General features: G+C 41.9%; 2 protein-coding genes across 2 annotated transcripts in view; both read right to left on the reverse strand.

Moving 5' to 3' along the window:
* Positions 1-603: 603 nt before the first annotated feature.
* LOC119406541 (zinc finger protein 771) lies at positions 604-4,644 on the reverse strand. The gene is made up of 2 exons (XM_037673281.1): positions 4,632-4,644; positions 604-1,019 (listed from the first exon to the last, which is right to left on the reverse strand). Exons 1-2 carry the CDS (start codon positions 4,642-4,644, stop codon positions 604-606), a joined length of 429 nt encoding a protein of 142 aa, XP_037529209.1.
* Positions 4,641-25,595, reverse strand: part of LOC125760269 (zinc finger protein 425-like) — a 37,210-nt gene continuing 16,255 nt past the window's right edge. Inside the window, exons 5-6 of the mRNA XM_049420131.1 lie at positions 14,063-14,265; positions 4,641-4,781 (exon numbers count right to left, since the gene is read on the reverse strand). Coding sequence (XP_049276088.1) covers positions 4,641-4,781; positions 14,063-14,265 — 344 coding nt within the window. The remainder of the gene's footprint in view (positions 4,782-14,062; positions 14,266-25,595) is intronic.

Genomic DNA, 25,595 nt, shown 5'->3' on the forward strand with positions numbered 1-25,595 from the left:
AAGCTGGATTGTGGAGTCGTTCAATTTGCTGTACATAGTCTAATGCTTTCATGCACACCATAATTAATGCTTAAGATTAGAGTATGTATATTATTATCCATCCCCACTTTATTCTGTGCTGCTTACGAGGTAAAATAAGTTGCACACTGAGAAGCAGCGCTGCCTTCGTGGAAACCAGTGGAACATGTTGAGCCGCAGCGCGTGCGCACGGAGTGCAGCACGTATGTGCAGAAAACCTCCACGCACAAACACAAACTGCTCTCGCACTCACCTCCCACTGTCTGCAACATGTGTTATGTGCATACGACATCACAGTCGCCGCAGATCGAAAAATTTGATTATACATGTTTCACAGCGTTTTCCGCGTTAACATTACGTGATTAGACACTCTGACTGGTAAGCTTTCTATTGCGCTAGAGAAAACAGGTACCATAAATATTGGTTGCCGGTCCCTTTAATTGAGGTTTTCTACCTGAGGGGCTATAAACAGGAATGTGGTGCAGTCGCGCACAAAGCTTTCATTGAGGATGGAGCACTAGAACAATTGCAAAGATATAACTGAAGGTCGCCACAACCCCTAAGTCGATTAAAAGCGAAAGATGCTCAGCTGTGTTGCTCCATGTGCTTGACGAAGGTGTTCTCACAGGTGAAGGCCATGTGGCAGAGTTCGCAGACGTAAGGCTTGTCACCCGTGTGGCACCGCATATGGGCGGTGTAGACGTTCTTCTTGAAGAAGGCCCTGGGGCAGTAGGTACACTTAAAGGGCCGCTCATTCGTGTGGGTGCGGATGTGACCCGGCAGGCGCCACGACTCCGCAAAGCCCCGGCCACACTGCGGGCACTTGTAGGGCCGTGGGTCGATGTCGACGCTGCTGGCATCTGGGACCGGAACGCGTGGCTGGTTTGCGATCCATGCGGGTTGTCCATACGAAGCCAGTGGCACGCTCGCAGCAGGTGGCTCAGCTGGCTCTTCAGTCCATACGTAACATTGTTCAACCTTCACTCTTACGGTACTTGGATCTGCGGAAATCAACGAAGAAGGGTTTAGAATTACAGCTTGCAAGCTTGTATAGTTCTGAAATGACAGTGTTTCAGAAGCATGACTAAGAAAACAACAATTAAAGAGTGCTGTAAATATTTCTTCCAAGTATTGCACTCGAGTGATCTGTCTCTGCATGCATCAAAAGTACTTGCCGACATGAAATTTCAGGAAAAGAGGTTGCACAATTTTTATATGGCTCTTCTGTGCAACTTCATGCTGGTCCCAATTTTTAACCCTTTTTATCCCAGCGGCAACAAATGATGCCATAACGCGTAAGGGCGCTGCGAATCTCGTGTGCCACCGAGCCTCGAAATATCAATTTCATGTTGGGCGCCACATTGAGGTTTCAAAATATGCCTTATAGTTGGTACTACCTATACTGGGGACAGTGCAGCAAAAGAAAAAAAAATGGCTTCCTCCACAATGAGCTAGAGATAGCATTCATCTCAAGTTTCTTCCATTTTCTCATAATATATTTGCTTATTATTTCATTCTGATATTTCTGACATGATAGAGCAATACACGGTGACTATTGCCAAGTAAATTTTTTGGTAAAGAAGCAAGCAGAAGTGCATTTTTTTCTCTTTACTTTGTTGCGTACACATTTGTTGCCGCCAGGAACGTGGGGTTCCCAACGTTTCCGTGGTTGTTGCATCATGCAATAAAGAGTTCTGAAATGCAGCTCACGGAATTCAAGTTACAGGTCGCCTTTGGCCCACTGAAGTATGAGAAGTGAAGCACCCCTCCATGATCGTTCATTCATCCAAAATGCCCTCTTGAACCAAGATTCAGATGTGCCCACTGATGTCAAGTTTGATGCTGTAAACCACGCGCCGATTAAAGTGCCGCATAGCAGCACTCTGAAGTGCAAGCTACCGCAATGCACACGAAGAAGAAGGCTTCAGTGAGAAAAGTGCAAGGTGTACTTATGTATTGAAGAAGACGGACCAGCAAACTGCTTCAAAATGTTTCACACAATGTAACTCCGTATTCCTAGCATAAACATATCAGTAAGTACCTTAGCTCAATAAATATGGTTCACTGAGGGACAGTTATTTTACTGTGCATCATTTGGCCCTTTCTGATAGAAAGTCAGCCATTAAATTTTTGCTTCTTTCGCCTGTGAGCATCATGGGATAAAAAGGGTCGAAGGGACACTAAAGAGAAAATTAATTTTTCTCACATTATTAAGTTACTCTTTCACAATTCTAAAATCAGTATAGCTTCTGTGAGAAGACGCCTGGCAAGCGAGAAAATGCGCAAGAACAAAATGCGGGTGGCGACGCCACATTGAAATTCCCAAACCAAACGCCACGACATCATAGATTCTGACGGCATCTCCTAGGTCTTACATAGTTCTGAATCGGTAAAAATAACTGTACATTGTCCTCTGAAGGAGACATGACCTTAACGTATCAATTTTCAGAAAGTTTTGTCGAGCGAATGTCGCCACAATACGAAATATACACTTTGAAGTTCTTGATGTCAAATTTACGCGCAAAACTTAAAATGAAACTTCGACATTGATTTTTCTCCTCTATTAATAAATCTACTAATGGTGAAATTAACAACATTAGAGTTCTCAAAGTACAAATTATCAATCTAAACCAATTCGTTGTTTCACTTTAGTGTCCCTATAAGCAGCAATACCATCAATGTTTACGACATACACCATGTACTCCTCTGTGTAGAACTGGACTATCAGTGCATGTTGTGTTGCCTAGTTCAAAGATTTTCTTAATGCATTAAGATTTAACACTCATACAAAAGCACTAACATGCATAATATTCCAGCTGTGAAAGTGAACGGTCACACAATGACATTGATGTTGAGCTGCTAAACATAACTTTACAACGTGGAACACTTCAAACACACTATCATATCCTAGCCAAATGCATAATTCAGACATGCACCGAATCGATGTATTGGACAGAATCTTTTGCAAAAAGAAAAATAATAATAAAAATAAGTAGAAGAGAAATGTTTGATGCATCAGTGAAGCATCTACACAACCATCAGCATCACATATATTGCAACACCACAATGTGAGAATATTGTTTGTTTATCTTATGTCCTAAAATGTTCTCTCTTCTGATCAACACTTAAAAAGCAGCAGATATGACTGAAATAATAAAATTCGCAAAATGTCAGCTGTTCAGCAAGCAAGCTTATTCGAGGTCGTTTTGTACTGACTGGTGATCCTGTCATGTAAAGCTGTCTACACACAAGCTATTAAAAAAAGATTTTCTTGCTTGTCATCTAAATCTTACCAAAAGACTTGGTTTCACTTTATAAACACATCAGCATTTGTACTCTGGCAAAAAATGAACGCCAATCCCTAGTTCAACGCTCAGATGAACAATTTATTTTTACCATGAGCACACTCTCTGTACAAATAAAACATGTTCATTGCTGAAAGGGTACACAAAGAAAACGTAGGCTAAAATCTGAAGAAGAATGCAATGAAAGCATCTTACAGGAGACACAACCAAACTCACTGGCAGCCAATAACTTTCATGCACAGTCAACAGAATTTGTGCCCAAAGGAATCACTGTAATCAACTTAGGCACACAAGAGGTGTTGTAAATCTACCATCAAGAGCTCACACTCTGAAACACAGTAAACAGCATGGGTTCTAGGTGTCACATTTTCCTGTTCTTGCACAAAAGAACACTGCATTTAAATTTCGTGTAACCAAGAGTACAACAAAAGCTGCTTCAATTCCTAGCCATTACATGCAGAACTACTCGACTAGGTCACTACAATTATGCACAAATACATGCTGACATAAAAAATGAACATCACTGCAAGACAGCTTGTCTCTCTTTTCTTGAGTGACCCGGTGAACACAGCAGAACACAAGCAGATTACAGGCAAGGCACATTTACTCCTGCATTTACTGTGAGTTCTGATATTCTTTTCCTGCTGCTTAGTCACGCTTAATAAACCTCTGATTACTTCAAGCTGGTCTAATGATGAGTGCCAGTCAGTAAACAAAGCACAAATGCTTTGACAGATAACAATTGTCGGGTACCATTGCAAAAGGTATCAGGGGGTACATACATATGCATGCATTCTCTGCCATAGCTAGTGAACACACATGGCAGTCCTCCTTCAGTCAATGGCTGCACATAACCTCCTGGTGCATGTGACGTATGTGCCAAGAACCACACCACTGGACACAGCTGTCTGTTGTCAGACATTGGAAACAATTGATTGATAATCGACTCTACTACCTGAGGGGCTACAAACAGTCTCTCAAACTCTTCGTTACAGCTTAAGCACGGAAGAAACGGAAACCTTCCTCAGCAAACACCACGACCAGTCATGCGACATAAAGCATGACAGACTCCGAACCACGCAGCTAGGCGTTAGCGTATTTACTGTCAGTGGCAGGTAGATGCCAATTTGAGGGTTCATCAGGCACTGAAACAGGAATGTAGTGCAGTTTCTGACAAAGCCGCCATCAATAAATGAGCACTAGAACAATTGCAAAGATGTAACTGAAGCTAGCAACAAGCCCTCAGTTGACTGAGTGAGGAAGACGCTCAGTCGTGTTGCTGCATGTGCTTGGAGAAGATGCTCTCACAGGTGAAGGTCATGTGGCAGAGCTGGCAGAGGTGAGGCTTGTCACCCGTGTGGCGCCGCACGTGGGCGACGAGGCAATCTTCTCGAAATAGGCCTTGGGGCAGTAGGGACACTTGTAGGGCCACTCATTTGTGTGGGTCTGGAGGTGTCTCTGCACGTGCCACCAGTTAATAAAGCTTTTGTCACAATGCGGGCACTTGTTAGGCTGGACGACACAGTCGACACTGGTAGCATCCAGAACCAGAACGCGTGGCTCAGTCGTGATCCATGCAGTGTGTCCAGACGATGCCGGCATACATTTGCGGCAGGTGGTTCAGCTGGTTCTTCTGGCCATACGTAACATTCTTCAATTTTCACTCTTACGGAACATGGGTCTGTGGAAGTCAAGAAAGAAAGGTTGTGAACTGCAGCTCATCAGCTTGTATATTTCTGAAATTATCGTTTATTGCAAGCTTGACTATGAAAGCAACAAGCATGCCATAAATTATTGCTCCAAGTACTGCACTTCAGTGATCTCTCTGCATGTACAAGAAGGACATGAAATTCCAGGAAGAGAGGTTGTACAACCGTTACATGGCTCTTCTGTGCAACTTCATCCCAATTTTTAAGTAACAACCTTTAACATGAATGTTTACAACATATACGTCATTTGCATAAAGCTCAAGTGTCCATATGTGTTGCCTTTGTGCAATGATTTCTTTGTGCATTAATATTTAACACACATAAAACAGCAAGGACATACCTAGTGTTCAGGCTATGAAAATGAAAAGTCACACACAATGACATCAATGTTGAGCTACTAAACATAACTCTGAAATGCTGAGCATGATAGGCATAGAATCATAAGCTTAACACATGCATTATATTTCACACATGCACTGAATGGATGTATTGGACAGAATATTAAAAAAAGGATAATTACAAATAGAAGCAAAATGTTTGATGCATCAGTATAGCATTTACAGAACCATCAGCTTGACTTGGATATTTGAAATGCCGCAATGTGAGAATATTGCCTGTTTAGCTTATCTCCCAGAATGATTTCTAAAACTTGTTATACGTTTTCTCTCTGCCCATTGACAGTTTAAAAAGCAGCAGATATGACTGAAATAACAAAATTAGCAAAATATCAGCACGGATACTTAAAGGCCACTTGCTCATGTCGACGCAAATGTGCCCCTCTGGGTGCCATAAGTTCGCAAAGGTCTTTTCACAATAAGGGCTCTTCTTGTTAAGCTACATGTTTGCGCTGCTAGCATGCGGGACCAGAATGCGTGGCTCGTTCACAATCCATGCAGAATGTCCACAGAAGCCAGTGGTACACTCGCAGCAGGTGGGTCAGATGGTACTTATGTCCATACGGTACGTGCTTGTTTTCACTCTTACGAAACTCGGGCCTGCAGAAATCAAGAAAGAGTGTTTAAGAAAGACGGCATGCAAGCTTGTGCTAGCTTGTACCTGTCTGATGGAGGACAGTGCAAAAAACAAAAGATAAGAGAAAGAGGAACTGGACTACTGTTGTCCATCTTTTCTTTTTCCTTTGCACTGTTCCAATTAAAATATGAGAAGCAGCATGCAATGTGCTTAGAAGAAAGTCAAGAGCAAGACTATGCAGACAGTTAAAAGTGTTGTCTTTTGCAGCAGGGTGAGAAGACTGATCGAGTCTTGGATACGCACATTATATTTTGAAAACAGCGTAGTACTTACCTAAGCAATGGAAATGCTACGAATCCTATTTTAAAACTTGCCAGTAGCGATGGACAGCAGTGGTCACTGGCTAACATCACAACAACCAAGTGAACAAGCCTGCAGCAGTTTTTGGTGTGAAAAAGCACAGCATTAACAGCTCTTCATAGAGAAAGCAGTAATCTGCAGAAAATTCCAAGTAAGGAATTGTAGAAGTGAAGCACTCCCAGGTATTTATGGAAGACAAGCTTCTCTTGCCAAAAAGTTTACATGGAGCAGCTGCTTAGACTGTGATGCCTGTGAAGTTGCAGAGCTAAATTGAATGGCCACTAGTCTTGCTACAAATACTTTACAATTAGTGGAGGAGTTAATTAATTAATGTGCTTAGCATCTTACGGCTTCATTTCTATAGTCTGCTAACAAAAATGCCAACCAATGCATTCCAGCCAGCTTCACTGACTCAAGTAGTCATCTGTAACCAACTATCAGCCAGTGAAACTTGGCCATATTCAACGGCACAGACACTGTTAACGCAGAAGACTCCGTAAAGATCCCAGTTTCAGATTATGTAAGTCGAGAGCAGCCCTTCTGTTAAATTTTATGCTTAAATTGTGAGTAAATGCATCATAAAAATCTAACAAATATGGACATCCTTGAGAAAACTGGAAAAAAAATGTTTTCGACATTCACCAGGAATGATCAGAAACGTCGGACATTGAGAACCCGTGTCTGCCCTCAGCGTAGACATCAAGATTATGTGACGCCATTAAAATGTTGTGGGCCTTGTTCTGATATATGTGTTACATTCACGAATAACTAGCTGCATGTATTGCCTGCTTTGGTGTTATATAAAAGATCACAGAAAAGAAATGCCGCACAAAGACCAACTCTATATGTTTGCAAATACTGCTTTAGCAGCATGTACACTGTATTCATTGCCAACTGAGTCAGAGTGAAATTTTGTGGCAGTTGGTGATCAATTAGAACAGTTCACTACATAGTTTGACTGAAGAGTCGTAAATTACAAGGAAGGGCATCTTGTGGGGGAAGAGAGGGGGGGGGGAATGTTGGGGGGAGGTTTGTCGCACTCGCCTCTCACTCCTGTCATTTTCATCATCGACCAAACATTTCAATAGTCCAAATTATGGGTTCAATTTATTCTATACAGCTGGAAAGAAACTCGTGTAACTAAACTATAAATTCTTGTCACAACAGTGATCTGTCTTTCACCTCTCAAAACAACAGCTACTTCGGCTACCCCCCACTTCCCCGTGTCACTGTCTGGATCATTTACCTGTATTAGCGAGAAAATGGAAAAGCTACAAAGCTATGCTTCTGCCATGCAACGTAAAACCAGAGACGAGCAGTAATAATTTTTCCATATGGTCTGTCTTGAGTAGCTAATATTATGCAGTGACAGCAAACTGAACGAAGACTTAAAAAACTAATGTGAACTGAAAGTTGTGTTCTAGAGAATATTGAGAAATAAAATTTTCATGGCAAGAACACGACAAATGTTTTGTCACTAATTCCACAGCCTGCATTAGTTTGCAGTGCAATTATTTTATACTTAGCTTAGGTCAATCAATACTTCAGAATAATGCAGACAAGCAAGGAGCACCTGAACGGAATGTTGAAATAAGCTTTTTATTACCGTTGATGCCACACAAGTTAAAACTGCAGCTTTTTTTTTATCTACATGTAATGACTCACACAAACTTTGTTTTTCAGTTAAACATATAACCGGCATTACAACATGTACTAATGTAAGGACATCTGCAAGTCTACGAATTAAAGACCCATTTGATTCAGTGTAGTGGCAGTATTATAGTCGTAAGTGTTATGAAGTACTGAAGACCATATCTTTGCGTAGACACTGGAATCTCCTGTTAGTCTTTCCTTGTCTCAACAAATTTCCTTTTTTATTATTATTATTAAGGTTCACAGCTCCACGATACATGAAGCACACTAACCTTAGAAATGCCTTTGTATAAAAGACTATAGCCCTTTAGCTCGCATGCTGAAAATTTTGGATTACTTCGTTTGACACATTGAGGCCACCCCTTTATGTACAGTAAGAAATGTCTACCCGAATGTACCATTCAGGAATTATGCCGAACAGGCCAGAACATACAGGCCACCAAAGCAGCACCAAAAACCGTAAACAGATACTAGATCATGAGAAAATTGCTTTATCATCTGGATATTGTCGACAAAAGCAAATATGCATCCTGTGCAGAGACAGAATACAGTCATTGTGGTAGTGACATGACATCCAGTTCATTTCTAATATGCACCCTGTCATCATTCAAATCAATCACACTTCACTGTGTTTTTTGCTACGCTTTGCATGTGCACAATGACCGCATAATTATATCAGGACAGAAGTCAAGTAAACATAGTTTGACAGCAGATAGAACAGTTTTCTTTTACAAGAGGCCCTTGCAGGTATCACAAAACTTAACCTAACCACAGCGCACTATTCCATGCTAGTGCTATCATTAATCATAAATAGCAGCATTGTAGTACACTCTAAAGTGTACCAGCAGGAGATCAGCACAGTACTAGTTAGGTCTCTCGTTATTGCCTTGTTTATTGGCATATAAGTGCATCTGCGAGCATCCGATATTGGACAGATGGCAAATAACAGCATTTTGGAAACCAGAGAAGTGACAAGTATCAGTAGCGCCAAGCTTCAGTGTGCATGATTCAAAAACACAATCATTCTTAGGGTGCTTTTCGAATGAAAATGATATTCAGATATAAAAACAATGTTAAAAGACTTGAAATACATCACATTCAACAAACATCCAGCTCATTCTACAGCAACGCAACACCAAATCCACACAGATAACTTGCAGAAAGACACTGTCATGGCTTAGACCTGTATCACAGCTATCAAATACTTGTCGCATCATTGGCGTCTATCATGAGGAAGCGTTTTGTTGAACCCCCCTCTCCCCCCTCCAAATGACTTGCAGGTGACATTGGCTGATGTTAACATTAAAGGCTACCATTTATGAAGAAAGAAAGGGGAGAAAACACTGTCCTGTGACAGGTGCCGGCACTGTGACAGGGACATGGCAACACACTTGACATTTGCATGAGTCAGGCTTCAACCACGTCCTATTTACGTATATCTGTATACCTCACAGAACGTAATCTGATCAGCAGAAGGGGCAATTCTGTGCAGAATTTGATGAGCAGCACGTGTTCTCTGACGGTTTTTCATTACATTTAAGCCTGATAAGCATCCTGCTATATGGTCCATCATGCAAGCTCAGAAAGAAGTATGATCATAGGTCGGCAAAAGAAGTGGAGCTCACTCAGACTCACTCATGAAATATACTTTGCCCTTAGGGCTCACTCAGACTCAGACTCATCAAAATTTTCCTGAAGTGGACTCACATGGACTCAGACTCTCTAAATTTTTTTTCAACCGGACCCACTCGGACTCGAACTCGCCATAATATAACTCACTGGAACTCACTCATACTCACGGCTCGATCTGAGTCTGAGTGAGTTGACTCATTAGCCCGTTAGTGTATGATTAGCCTTTTCGACCATGGTGTCAATGCTCTTTAGCAGCAATATTTCGCATACTCGGTGCTTTACTTAACACCTTTTGATGTCGTACCTTTAAATAATGGTTGCAATTGAGTAAGGCCATTTTTATTGAAAGAGATGACTCACGAAATATTTTATTAAGAACTTCCCATGAAAGAGTTTGCTGGGGAGGGGGGGGGGGTCAAGGCATCACCCCCTTGTAACTCATGCCTCTGATCAATAAATATTAAGCTGGCGTATGAACACTAGTTCATTGAAGTAGGTGTGAGTAGACGTGAGCATGAACGCGAGGCAGCATAGGGCTGATAATAATGATGAAGTTGAGTAGTTATCACCATGTGTCAGCACAAATCTGTGGAGCTCACTCAGACTCATTCAAGAAATACATTTTGCGCTTAGGGCTCACTCGAATTCAGACTATCAAAATTTTTCTACACCAGACTCACCCGGAATCAGACCCTCTGAAATTTTTCTCAACCGGACTCACTCAGACTCAAACTCACCATAATATTTTTCACCCGGATTCACTCAGAGTCAGACTCAGGGCTCAATCCGAGTCTGAGTGAGTCGACTCATCAGTGAGTTTGCCGACCTTATGAGTAAGACGCACTAAACTTGGTCAATGAATTCCAAGTAAGGTCCTCTGGGGGGAGAGAATGATTGTGCGGAAGTGTGGGCACTTTCTACAGCCCGGTGTACAGCACTGCTTAGCGAGACAGATGCTGGGTAAATGCAGCAAGCAGCGAATATCAATACAGTAAAAGCTTGTTAATTCGACTTTCACAGGACCGGACAAAAATGTCCTAATGAACTGATTGCCGAATTATCGAAAGTATCAAGAAAACAAACAAGTATCTGTTACATGGCATGGTTACGTGGCAGAAACGAAATTACTGCTTGTGGCAGCTTTGATCTCTGTCACTATTGACGCGATCATAGATAGCGCCCACGCAGTTCTCGTGTGCCGAGTAAAATAAAAAACGGAAGAAATTTGCGGCAGGCGCTGAAGCCTTGGTCGCCAACAATGCAATTGTGGTAAGACTGTGGGTGGGGACCGCACCTTTCTGAAGGCCCGCGGCCGTTTCGGTTGTTCGTGAACGACGTTTTCGCTCCTTTGCATCAAACACTTGTGGTGCTTCGTGCTTAGCGCACTTCAAGGATTGTCTAAATTAACCTAGTTGTGGCCAAATATGACCAAATTAACAAGAGTTTGATGCCATTCATGCCATACATATGCTTGCCGGGACCAGAGAACACGTCCAAATTATCCATTTTCTGAATTAATGGGGGTCAAATTAAAGAGCTTTTACTGCATGCATAAGTCAGCATCGAGCTACTTTGCATAAAGGTTAAGTGCCATGCTTAAACACCTATCTTTCAGGTAAGCTCACATGAGTCAAAGACCAACAGGTGGCGCTGTCACTGCTGTGCATTAAAGGGACCGACAACTGATTTTTCTCGACCCAGTTTTTTACGGCGCGACAGGAAGCTTACCCTTCGTAGCGTTTGTAGCTGCAGTGGTTTATCCCAAAAGCACGTTGTTATTTTATCAGCAGTATTTTTCGATCTGAAAGCCTCCAAACACGCATGAAGGCTTGCTCCAGCAACGTTGAGAATTGATCGCGATGCCGCTAGCCCTTGTGAAAGCTGTCGTTGTTCTGCTTTCGCAGGAGTTACTGTAGCTATGCTTCACCACCTTTATTTTGAGCTTTCCAACCACTTTTGAAAAGAGCAAGCTGTTACAATGAGATGATGTGGCTTTATACACCTTCTCGGTATTTGTACAGCGTTGTGTGTGCTTGAGCCCAAGGTTGCCTGCGCCTGTGTCATGGATGGCTTGGCCCGGCATGGGATCATTACGCCAAGCGAAGGCAGCGCCACTTTGTTGCATACAGCTAACGCAGGCCTATATGTACATTTTTATGGAGTAATATCTTTTATTATAAAGAAATGAACAATATTTCAATACTAACAGAAAAGTCATCGAACGCATACACCAATCAATGGTCACGTGACCGGCTTCATCGGACTGTTTATGATTTTGCCGCCAGAGGCGCCAAAGGTCATTTTTCGCGACTTTCAATGAAGAAATAAAAATTTAAATCCACCTCTCACGAGATAAACAGGCTTGGTTTGAGTCAATGCGACGGACAATCTTTCCATCGGTGCAGTCATCTCATTTCATGTTCTGGGCAGTTGTCGGTCCCTTTAACACACAGAATGAAAAGATTTTAAAGTAACAAAGAAAATAGGGAGGAGGGGAAAGGTTAGGGGTGACAACCTGTTAGTACAAACTACAGAGCACAGAGATGTGTACTAAAGGGCATGGTGGCACTAGCTGTCAGCCCGATTCAAAGGGAATGCTTCTAACATGCATCCATCCATCCATGAGCAGATAATTTATGTGCCCTTTTCACGCCACAGTGTAATTCCTCAGTTCACAGCATGCATTTTTATCGTCCGTTTCCCACCTCTGTCGGCATGCCTAACATTTTGCACGATGACGATGGAGTAAAACTTACGCTGGCAGCTACATGCAATGCCCAACATAATACTGTTCAGTTCATGCTCCCCAGGTCGGTCTAAATTACACCGCTACCAAAACTTTTCTCTCATCTCTGTCCCAGAATGAAACCGACCAAAAGTAACCTGCCTCTTCCTTCGGAATATACTGACGGTTAAATGCAAGCGGTTCCAGAGTACGGTTGGGCGGGAGTACAGTGCACTATCGCGAGAGACAATGGGAGCACTGGAACACGATGGCAAAGTTTTCTTGGGTCACTGCTTTCTCTTGTTACACTAAACAACACACTCAGATTTCCTGTGCGTGACCTCAGCGTGTGCAGTTCATTCGAAGGAACTGGGCTTGCTCTGGAAGCCAAAATTATGAATAACCATGACTTGCTCTGTGCAATACCGGTGGAGCAGGCCATCCTCTAAACAAGGCACTGCCGTAAAATAGTATCAGGAGCTCTAAAACTGATCACATGGGCAAATGAAAAAACGAAAAAAAGAGAAGGGATAGACACCGGAACACAAATTTCGTTATGAAACACAGAAATTAATACTTCTACGCTGCTGTACTTGGATGTACATCAGTCCTACAGTCTGAGGGGCAAGCTACAATGAAATGCCACATAAGTACGAGTCCTTCCTCCAGCAACACTGAGAAGCGACAGCGATGCCGATAGCCCTCCTCGCAAACTATTCATTATGCTCAAGTCAATGTTCTGTTTCACAGGAGTGAGTGCAAGTGTGGTTAAAAACCTTCATTTGGACATTCTGAACTGTTTTTGAATATGAAAAGCAGGCAGAAAAAGTATTCTGAGCGCTCATTGTCACACGAAGTCCTTTTACCGCCTCACGAAGCAAACACTTCTGGTACTTCTCCAACTCGTCGGCAAATAAAAATAAGTGTACTGCATTTCAGCACTTATGTACCAACCATCAACTGCGTACACCACTAAAAGGTCACATGATCGGAATCATATGTACATTTGCTTTATTGCAGCATGGGCTGCCAGAAGTCATTTTTCACTACTTTAATGAAGAAATAAAAATATAAATCTGTGTTTAACGAGAAAAACAGGGTTTGTTTTAGCCAATACAACAGACAATCTTCCCATTAGTGGGTTATCTCAATTCGTGTTCTGAGCGGTTCTTTGTGGTTCTGAGCAAATGGTGGAGATGCCCTTTAAAGGGCATCTCCACTATTTGCCATAACAAATTTTGGTTATGAACTGGAGGCTGTAAGCTTCATTCGGGAGCATTCTGCCGAAAGAATTTTCCAGATCTGTTCAACATTGGTGGCATCAGAATAAACTGAGCTCTTCTGCTTCTGCAACTGCATGTCCACTTGCAAGAATCCATGCAAGCAATCGGAGCTACAACATGAGTAGTTTTTCGAAGCACGTCAGGCACCGGGCACAATAAGAAATTTTTGCTACATACTGGAACATGTGGAGAACTGTCCACAATACATTCGACAACAAGAAACTTGGAAAAAGTGCTACAGAAATGAAACACACAAGCGATGATGCCAGAAGAGGCCCCTTCACCACCCTGACTAGTGTCGCAATAGCAGTGCACACACTTGAACACATGCACAAAGAAAGATGGCGCCCATGAAACATTGCTCTCTTGTCCTTTATCACATCATGCCGGAGTGTGCACTCTCACCAGGTGGCGCTTGAGGTCGTAACTGCGCTTGAAGGCCTTGGAGCACACGGGGCAGAGGAACGGATGTCGGTCTGAATGTCTGATTAGGTGCAGCCGAACGTTCCCTCTTCGGGAGGTCGTGTAAGGACAGAGCGGACACATGTACTCCTTTGAGCCGTTGCCTTTGTCGACAGTCAGTGAAGCGTCGTCTTGGTGATGAATGCCTGGAGAGAAAAGTAAACAACAACTGAGTAGGACTTGTTGCTAAGCGAGTTCCTTAAAATCTGAGAGATACATGTTAGCGCGAGCAAAAACAAAGACTTGAGAAAAGAAGAATGGGAAGTGCCTGATCATTTGCATTCTGCTCATTTTCTCAAGTCCTGTTTTCTGTTTGCACTAACACGTATCCCTTAAATGTATCCCTCAGACTGCAGGTTTCAAGAGTGTTATGTTTCAGGTGCTGTCATGTGGTAAGCAATCCTCCGTGTTTCTTACTCCAATCTCCATTGGAGAGTGAAATGTCACATCATAACATTCAATGTAAACTTTGTCCAACACATGGCATAATTTTTCATGATCATATATCAAACATGTTATGAAATTTCATTCATTAACAGTGCCCAAGTGAAATACACCCACAGGCCTTATGCACAAGGTTTACCACTTTAAAACAATAATTTTTGCGGCTTTATGCACTAGAACAATGTGGTTATCAGGCATTCCATAGTGGGGTCTGCGGATTAATCTTAATCACTTGGGCTTCCTTAAAGTGCACTTCAGTCTAAGTACATGGTGATTATTGTATTTCGCCTCCATCAAAATGCAGCCACCGTGGCCAGGAATTGAACCTGCAACTTTGGACTTAGCAGTACAATGCCCTAGCTGCGAAGCCACCAGAGCGGGCACCCTGACTGTTGTGTATTAGAGACAACCGCTGATTATAAAAGAGAGAGAAACATCACAACTGGCCTTTTGCTAAAAATAATCGCTCATTGTATTGGCAGCTGCGATCAAAACTCAACAGAGAATACCATCGGCCTTACATACATTCATTACGCCATGTTTTGGAATTTGCAGAGTAATGACGTCTTACCAAAACTGATAAATTAAAAAACCTCTGCACGTTCTAAACATGTTAAAATCCCTTGCACATTTCCCTGGTTCGTTGAGGATAGGCTTTGCTGTGCATCTATTAAAGTCAAGCACCTGTGTACTGCACAATATGAAATTTCCATAATACATTCAACATAAAAATGACACCATGCAAGTAATATTCATGGATGATGCACAGTAGACAACAAATGACATATGCATTAATAATTTTCTGTGAGCAAGAAATACAAAAATAATAATTCAAGAGATCAGTATTGAAGTTTTCTTTACAAAAATCGAGGACAGATGAGTAAAACCTATGTGCCACTTGTATGCTACAAGTTGCAACATGAAAAACACTGAAGTGCATGCATCATTTCATATTCAAAAATACAAAAATGCAAAACAGAAAACGGATTACCAGCGGAAATGCCGGCTGTGTAAGCTTTCAATGCACTCCAAGTATATAGACTGATTGTCTGCTAGCAACAGATATCAATACAAAAACTTCCAATGCACAGCTGTCAGTATTTAGGCACACACCACAGTAGAAGTTCTCATAAAGCTGGCACAGAACAACAGCCATACGTGATAAAGTGTTTCCTGCAGAACAACCAGAGGAACCTTATGTATAAACTACCTTTTAAGACATACACTCAAACCTCATTATAACAAAGTCACATCATCCACGAAAATAACTTCGTTATATCCGAAAATTCGTTATAAACGTTTATTCGTAGCACTGTATCTATGACAAGACTATTCCTCATTTACTTCGTTATAACCGATAATTCGTTATATCCGTGTTCGTTATATCGAGGTTTGAGTGTACTTTATCATTAGACACACATGCACATCTGCTCTGCATATCGCAAAAATATTTCTGAACTGCCATCTAACACTAAGTCAGCCTCACAGCGATACACAGTGGTGAAACAGCCCATCATGGTGCACGCAGAGAGCTGACTCGGCATAGCAGTAACCACTTAGGGTAGCCTCCTGTCAAGACTAACTCTGTTAATTTGTATTCGCAGATATAACAAGCAATGTGGGAGCGTTTTGTTGGTATTACGTAGATTCAATGTAAAATTAGTCTGCTTAATACAAACTGCTTTATGGTTAAGATTAACTTTCCCAGTGAACACCAACAATGGGCCTCCTAACTTTATTTAATGCTCAGCAGCCGGCTATTTCTAGGGGCCCTTACTTTAAAAATGGAAAAAGCGTGCTAGTCCTTCTCGGTGCTTTTTCCTACGGTACGGTACACAATACACGGCTCATAAAAATTGCTTTGTCTGCTTTTGTGCCCAATTTTTCAACAACAATACGTCAATTGCATTGTCTGGAACTGAGAGCAGCTTAAAGGGACACACTGTGCTCCTCTTGTGTAGTCACCACCATAGGTTGCCAAGTTCAAAGTTTCATTTTTAAATTTGCTGTCGGGTGTCCGCCTCATTGTTGCCTGTCAGCCTACACAATGTTAACGAGCAATATGTCAATCGGAGGATGCATTGTCACTGGAACAGAGAGCAGCTTAAGCTCAACGAGCGTGAAAGGAAGACACCTATGGTAATACTGTACTGTATTTCTGTAGTCTTTTCGTAATTTCCTGAAAGACTCGAATGTCATGGTACCAGCATGTGTGACCATGATGAATTCCACACAGCTCAAAGGCCAAAATCACACTCACAAAGGAGTATATTAGCAAGCTACAGAAATACCGTGCCGCTTCTCCTTTCTTGCTCTTTGTGCTTAGCCAACTCCCATTTCCAGTGACAGTGCGTCCCCCGAATGACAAGTTCCTCATTAACAATGCATAGGCTGAGAGGCAACAATGAGGCATGACACACCCATAGTAATTTTTGAAGAAGGCATTAGTGGTGTTGGGATGCCTTCACTGGAATTAGGAGCAGCAAAAGCGCAACGAGCGAGAAAGGAGGAGCGGTGTGGTAAAACCATGCCGTATTTCTGTAACTTGCTAAAAAGACTAAAATCATCCTGGTGTCACAAATAAAGAAGACATCTTCACTAGCAATGCCCCATCTATTCATGCAGGAGCGGCAGATAACTGTCACAGAATGGATAAAACCGAGCAAGAGTATTCGAAGTCACCATTTTCAAACATACAGAACCAAGTAAATAAATGCTTCTTTTGCAATTGTGCTTCAATTGTAAAACTCATCTTATTCACAATTTCCGAGCAACAGATAATTGGATGCACCTGGCACATCGTGACTTCTTTTTTGGAGCTGTGTACTTAGATTTAGGTGCACGTTAAAGATCCCCGGGTGGTCGTAATTCCTGGAGTCCTCCATTACGGCATCCCTCATACTCATATCGTGGTTATGGGACGTAAAATCCCAACAATCATTGTTCTTTTTTGAAGGCACCTCTGATTAGCGGAATGTAGAAGTACATGGAATGAAGAACTACTGATAAAACGAAGAAGACTTTGCAGTCCCTTTGAGTTCACCTTAATGGGAGTCTACTGTGTCTACACGCCATATGGTCTGTAGACTGTGTATTAATTGAAATAGTAAAAAAATATAGCACAAGAGCATTTATGCATTCAATGCAGCAGTCCAGATAAAAGTTACTGTACTCTAATTTAATTTATTTAAACAAAATATCTCTCCTATCCGCATGTCTTCTACAATTTGGACTTGCAACGGCCATTTCTACATTTGCGACAGGTCAAACAAGAAAAACGATAACGAAACACTGACAAGGTCAGAGGTTTCTCACAATCGCAGACTCTGTCCTGCATAACTGTGCACTGGTTTGTGTGACAGCCGCTCCAATTACAACCACGAGCACTGCTCTTCCGATCGTGCAGCGTTTTGAGAAAGGTTGCCACTGATGGCAGACCAGTGATAGCCAGTAGTTGTTAACTTCCCTGCTATGTTCTTCCTCTTCTTTCTTTTTTTTTCCTCCTCGTCGCAGTGAGCAGTTTTGCACGCTTAATGCAAGGTACCCCTAAAGCAGCATCGTCAACACATATGCTAAACAATGTGCCCAAATGAACATCATCCGAAGCTGCTTTGTGATCTGACGAGATCCTCTAGCAAGCACCCCTGTTACTGTAGTACACAGAATGTAGAACTGCATCACAAATGGCACAGACAAGACTGCACAGCGGGAGAACATTGGAACGTGAGACAAAGAGAAATGCAACAAAGGAACAAGAACGGCTAATGGAGGATGGATAACATCAGCTTTATCAAAATAAGACAGAAGTTCAGGAGAAGATGGAGGTTGAAGTGATGAGAAGTTGTTTGACAACACACATCGTGACAGCGAATGTTTCAACAAGGGTACCTATTGTCCTCAGCGTGATGAAGACTTTTGTCAGAACGTTGACTCCAGCAATAGCCCTTTGACAAATTCGCATCACATCGGCTATATCAGTGGCAATGGCTGCTTGGTCCATATCAGTGCTGATGATCTTGCACTTTGGGTTCTGGCTTCCATTTTACTTGCAAGGAAGTTTTTACCTACTTTGGTGGCTTGACTTAATTTTTTTCACTAACACTGCTGTTTTTGAGTAGCATGGCACGAACAGCCACTCTCAGCGCAACTCATTCAGTCATTCCTACACTGCCACATAGGTAGATAGTAACATAATGCCTAAGTTCAAGCAGATCTGAAGAGATTGATTACTGGCTGCTTAGAAAGAGATTACAATCCGCAGAGTGCATGTTTTTCTAAGCGTAATGCACATGCTTTACAACATCTTGCAAACCACTGCCTTCAAGAAGCATGAACTAGGACTAAACAATTACATTTTTAACACGAAAGTGTTTTATGCCAGGGTCCACGAAGACTTATCTGACATATTTCCATCACGGATACGACGTTGTAAAATGTACACTAACAGATGACAAAGAAAAAATAAGAAAAAGTTTTGGCGTGGGAATCGAACCAACGACCCCTCGCTCCACAGCACGAAACGACTCGGCCACAAAGCCTACGTTCTTCAGCATACTAACGGCGAGCTATTTATATACACACTTTACCGCTGGCGGTATGCGGAGCTTGGAGGCACTTGTTTTCGTTATCACCAGCAAGATACCGTCCTGCTCGTCGCGATGCGCACGCGCGCCCCTACCTTTACTTTGCCCTACAGGGCGTGGTCGCCCGTACGCGCACTTATCTCGTGATGGGTGTGGTTTGTACGTCTTGCGCTTTTACCGCAAGTTTATGTTAAAGTTACAGAATGCACAAAGGTCACTTCACTCACTGCAGCGGCCGCGTTTGCAAAAGCGGCGAGCTGCTCAAGCACAACAAAAGTAACAACTGTGACAACTGTTAGTTCGCGCTCATCCTGTGTGTGTTCTTTTCGTACGCCCTTTGTGCTTGAGCAGCACACTGCAAGTTTCGAGATGCTTCCTGTTCTTCGCAGTGACGTTCCAATTTGTTGCTATCGCATTCATCGCTTCGCCCTTGTGGCGAAACAATGCACAATAAACACTCAACTACCTCTGTGAAGACACATTTCACTTTCATGGTTATACCTATTCCTATGACGGAAGAATCAGCCATGTTTTTTTTATGCATATGTTCAACCAATCAGACAGGTAGAGGTTAACAGTACTACATTGGAAACTTACATGACTTTGGGAACATGCCAAGATAATGTGTTTTTACAGGTTTTTCAGATGCCAATCAATAAATGCCGCATGTTTCAACATTACCAGATCAATCAACATCTTCTCTGCAGCTAAACCAATACGTGTGTTTCCCATAGCTGCTGCTATCAGCAAGATAGATACAAGAACATTCGGGTTCTGACAATTGAAATGTGCCGAAATGCAATGCATGCAAAGAAAGGAAATTTAAGGAGAGCCAACAAGGTCTACAGTAAATGGTGAAGCACACCAGCCAGGCTTGTACATGGTGCTGAAGAAGTGCAACAGATTACAATTTAGATTACTTGCAAAAGAAATGCAAGTACAGTAAAATACTACTTGAACGAACGTCAGTGAAACAAACTATTCAGTTGTATAAACTTTTTTAAATCCCCCCCACCATTGAACCCAATGTTAACTCACTTTGCTTTAACTAAATTGAGTGCACAGCGCATTTCAGTTCTACGAACATTTTTTGTGACACCATACAATGCTTGCCCGGTCATGCTGACCACTTCAGCAAGTACAACCGTACTTTTAGAAGCATAGTTTTACCGTTGCCTGTGCGGTCAGCTCTGCCAATGGCACGCCACCGGAGCTAATAGCGGAGGCCACGATTTTATGCTGACAAGGGCACTTCATTACCACTTGACGAAAAGTGGGCCCCGATTGACCTTGAACTCGATTGGCTGCCTACATATTTTAGTGTGCTGACTATCATAGTGCCAAATGGCAGTGCATGTCTCTGGACGGAAAATGAGAACTTTCGCGTAGAAGCACTGATGCTCTTGGAGAAACTGAAGTCACTTTCTGCCTAGCAGACTATTTTGTCGGAGAAGGTTCATGAGAGCTTGGACACAGTAACTCAATTCGTGACCACTGCAGTCTTGAGAGCGCAAGTGCAGCAAAAGATTACTGCATTCTTCACAAGATTTTCAGTGAGGCATGCAAATGAGAAGCGTGACAAATAAATAGGTTGAAATTTCATTCGAACACCTCATGTTTCCTCCAGTTCGTAATAACAATCTACAACACAGCTGTTTCAGTTCACCAAACTTTCACTTCAACCAACTTTTTTCTGAGGTCCCTTCAAGCTTGCTCAAGTGAAGTTTCACAGTAGTTACATTCGCCATTTACAGCCCCCAAAATGTAACTGAGGAATTACTGAAAAGTAATCCATTACTTGTATGTTACACTTCTGCAGACGTTTATAAACACTGTAAAATTACAGCAAATAGAACGACTTGGCCCTGTTATTTCAGCACAGCATAATCAGTACTCTACAATTAATGTTCGCTAACAATTTCTTCCCAAATTTTCTTCACTCATCATCCCTTCTCTCTTTCTTGAAAGCATCAGCAGTGACACAGAAAACTTGCTCAACATGCACGCTATGGGGAAAGGCAGAATTGTAATGTATACAAACAGGGGCAATACTGATAGGTAAGCTGGTAATACAGCTTTGTCAAAATTTACAGTGCTCAAATGAACGCAACATAGCAGAAGAAGCACGTAAACATATCAGTGCTTGGGTTGTGTGTTTCACTACATCCATGAGTGCTGCAAGTTCTAACAAAAAAAAAGTATACGAACACCTTGAGCACACGATACCGTGGTGACGCTGCTGCAATTCTCACGTCTGGGTTCCCGATGAAGCGGGGCTTGACGATTGCGACAGCTCAGGAAAGATGCTCTAGGCAGAGCCATAGATAAAATGAGGTGACCATCAGTATCAAACCATAGCGGCGCTGGTTCAATGAGTTGAGAATTCGATTCCACTTGAAGTCCTTAGAGCGCAGTGGGCAACACAAAGGGTGTTTTGAATGTGACCCTTGGTACAAGTGAAGGCAGCCTTTCGAGCTGGTCTTAAAAGTAGACTGAGAGCAGTGATACTCGATTGAATAGGCATCTCCGCCGTCATGTTTCCAAGAACCAAGTTGGTGACGGTACCCTAAAAAGGAAAGTATGCAAAAGTTAAAGACAAGAATGTATGCACTGAAGGTCTCAAGAGAATTAACCTATCCGATATAAACACGTAGCAAGCAATCAGTCTTTGCCACATTGACATTGGTCAGAATGAATGACATACTTCAAGATATCCAGTAAGTTAGTTCGATATTTGGAGTTAAATATTTGGCAGAATTTCCCCAAGTTAGAAGGAAACGTTAAAAGAGTTGCAGTAACCGGCCATGTTGAAATAAAATGCCACAGTAGACCACAGCCATATTTTGCTTGACCACTGCATAGAATAAAACAGAGCTGCAATAATCGCAAAAAAAATTTCCCATCCCTTTTTTCTTTTTTTTTGGTAGTGCCAGTTCCAATTCAACTAGCATCTTTTTAGCAGGACAAGAGGGGTCATATATACCACTGGTCTGCTTGTGCTCTTCAACCCATATCTTGGTATACAAGGTAAACAACAGCGCCCATAGTTATACCCTGTCAGGTGATCAGTAACTTGCATAACTCCTAAAACCACATTTTAAGTGGTCAGTAAGTATAATTTATTGTTGGTTATTTAACAATGCACAGAACTATAGCATGCATGTGAATTAAAGAATGAATGCACATTAAAAGATTGCACTGAGCATGTTGTTACTTTTGAGCCTTAGGTACAAGCTGTGCAATAAAACATATACAATGGAAAGCGCAGAATTGAGAGATAAGCGCAGACTGCACTTGCTTCGTGTTCTTAAGTGCCTATTCATGCACAAATTTAACTAGTATTCAATTTTCTATTGATGTTAAATGCACTTCAGCAATATTCTGTGAAATAATATAGAATTAAGCACAAAACGCATAAGACAATCACATATGGAGGGGGGGGGGGGCTGAGGGGGTCAATACATCAATTGAGAAGAAAAAGAAGAAGATGGCTTTCACCTTTGAGACGTCTTAGGCGAATGCATAAGCGACCCAGTGAGTTTTTTGTTATAACAACGTGTAATTGTCAGATGGTGACATTAGGCTGTCCCCTAGTATTACATGTTTTTAAAAATGTTTTGCAGACTGTGTCTTGTCTCGAACATAGAAAACGATGATTGCTTACAAGTACATAGTTGTACGCTCACAAATTATGTCTTCTGGAATAATCTAAGCTTTCAATGGAAATTTATCTTTAAATGGACAGGAAAGAGCAAACTGATTTTTTTTTTTTTTTCACATTAAGTAAGTTACCATTTCACAATACCAAACATGCTTTGTAAGCTAGAAAGCACACAAAGAAAATGCAGGTGTCGACACTACATTGAGGTTCCCACACCAACTGCAGTGATGTGAGAGATTTTGACGGCGTGTACTATGGCCCGCATAATTCTTAATGGTAAAAATGAAGTACAGCGGCGTTCAAAAGTTCCTAAGCCGCACTGCCATAGCATTACATGGGATAGCGGCCACGCAACTTTTGAACACCTCTGTACATTATTTTCTAATTTATAAGCTACAGGAAATTTGTTGGAGCCAATGCCAAAATATAGAAAAACACTGAAATCCATGACATCAGATTGGTGCTCAAGCGCGGAGATACCAGTGTAAAATTTCAAAATGAAATTTCCGCCTTCATTTTCTCTTCTATTAATAAGCATAAGGGGGTCAAATTATTGACCGTGCAGTTTTTAAAGAATGATTTATCCGTCTAAACTGATTCATTGTTTCATTTTAGTGTCCCTTTAAGCCAAGAGGTTAACTACTCTAGACTAATTATGCACTTACAGAAAATGCGAGAAAGTGGTGTGAATTGCTCCGTATGACAGCCAACACCGGGCACCTTGATCATTTCCTCCTTGACTGCGACAGGATATTTGTAAAAGTTGGCTAAAGTTATTAGGAACTTCTTGGTGCCATCCCACGCAGTGAAAGCTGTGCTCTTCGACTGCCTGCAGTGCCGCCACATTCCAAAGGCCCAGTTAGTGTGTTTCACATAACAGCGATTTCGCTCCAAAAGCGCTGTGGCGGTTGTCACGTGATCCCCACAACTCACTTCTTGAGCAACCTGCCCCACTGCGACCTAGATCAAAACAGCTGGAAGAATCGGCTAGCAGCACAAGCTTATGAACAACGGAGGAACATGCGACTGCAGCGAAGCAGGGGGCATGTCACAGGGGTGGGGTCGAGATGTGAATCTGGGTGAGCGGGCGATAATGGCTGCTTTTGGTAGCAACACTGCACACTGCAGCAGCAGGCATTGCACAAACAAAAGCAGTGTACATGAAATGATGCCCCGTCCACACGTTGTGGTACTAGTACTTGATTGCCGTGAGAGCCGCCACACAGTCGCTCAAAAGTGAAACAGGCTTAAATATCAAGCAACACTTATACTGCAAGATGTTCACTGATGAACGTTTGTTCGTTTCAGTGATGAATGTTCACCAAAACAACCAAACTTAATTGGCTGGTGCATCTATACGAAATGTCTGTGTTATCTGCAGTAAATACGAAACAGCGTTCACTGGTTTCCCCCAAGCATTTGTAGTGTTAAATTTTAAGTCCTCCCAACCTATAGCTGTGGGACATCTCTGTGGAAGCTCTGGATCTATTTAGACAAGCTGAACTTTTTCTACGTGCTCCTAAATTTAGGCGAACAGGTGCTTTTTTTTCTATACATGCAGCTCCCATCAGAATGCAGCTGCCATGGCCAGTAACTGAATGTGCAACTTGGTACGAAGCAGCAGAATTCTTTTTTGATGCTACACTCAGAAGTTATGGGGTCTAGAGCTATGCTAGAGTGGCTGTTATACAGAGTTGCCTCTTCCACTTATAATAAGCGGATTTGGGCTTCTTTTCTCGCTGAGTCACTTTTAGAATTTTCCAGTTGCTTGTCGCATTTTTTTGGCTTATTTGCATTTTTCCAGCAAATATAGTTATTTTAGTGATCATCACGCTCATCAATAGCGCGTTTGTCGATGAGTTCGATTAGTTCAGCGTTGAAGTCAAACATACGTTGGGGGAATCAACAAGTAACAGTTAATCATGCACTGGCATACGTGCATTCAACTGAATGGAGACTACCCTGGAAACAATGTTAAAAAGTAAATGTGTTCTTTCATTCAGAGTTGCACATATTTTCGCTGTACAAAATAATTAAAGAGATTTTTTTCAACTCCCCTTCATATTTGAGTGATATTTTTTTATTATAGTTAAAATATTTTCAAGGATTGGGAAAGTAATTAAATTTCTGCTTATTTTGGACTTCTTCACGAAAGTCACGCCACTTTTTTGGGCTTCTTTTGTGATGATTATTTGCATGTTAGCTCGGTAGCATCTGGAAACTCTGCTGTTACGGATTAGCAGTGATGTAAATGGTGAGTCACTGATAACAGTACTCAACATTGAATGAATTAGCCTCAAAGTTCATTAATTGTAACAAGAATTTATTTTATTACGAGAACACTGTAGTGAAAAGATGTATGCATATAGAAATGAACACTTCTTCGTGTTTCAATACCAGTGCACCACTTACATGTCTTACCAGCACGTGCTTTGTACAAGCGCAGCACGTTGAATCAACGTAAGGGACCGCTTTACATTTTTATAGTGCGTACTTTCTGGAAATGTAAACATTGTCCAGTCAACATTCCTGTCGAACAAAAGAAACACAGAAACCAAAATGTCCAACTCCAATTTTGACCCACAAATACCAGACAGCCGTCCTGTCCTCAGCTTTCATGACATTAACACACCACATGTGCACAAACAAACACAGTCGATAAACAATTGAACCAAAAAAGAAAAAGACTAGTGTAATGGCTTGTTGCCTAGAGGAAAGTGGTCATAGGTGTCAAACTTATCACAGCTGCCTCGCAGACGTCATCACAAGCTTTTCAGCAACACAAATT

The sequence above is a fragment of the Rhipicephalus sanguineus genome, chromosome 10, assembly GCF_013339695.2.
Source record: "Rhipicephalus sanguineus isolate Rsan-2018 chromosome 10, BIME_Rsan_1.4, whole genome shotgun sequence".
In the NCBI taxonomy this organism is placed as follows: Eukaryota; Metazoa; Arthropoda; class Arachnida; order Ixodida; family Ixodidae; genus Rhipicephalus; species Rhipicephalus sanguineus.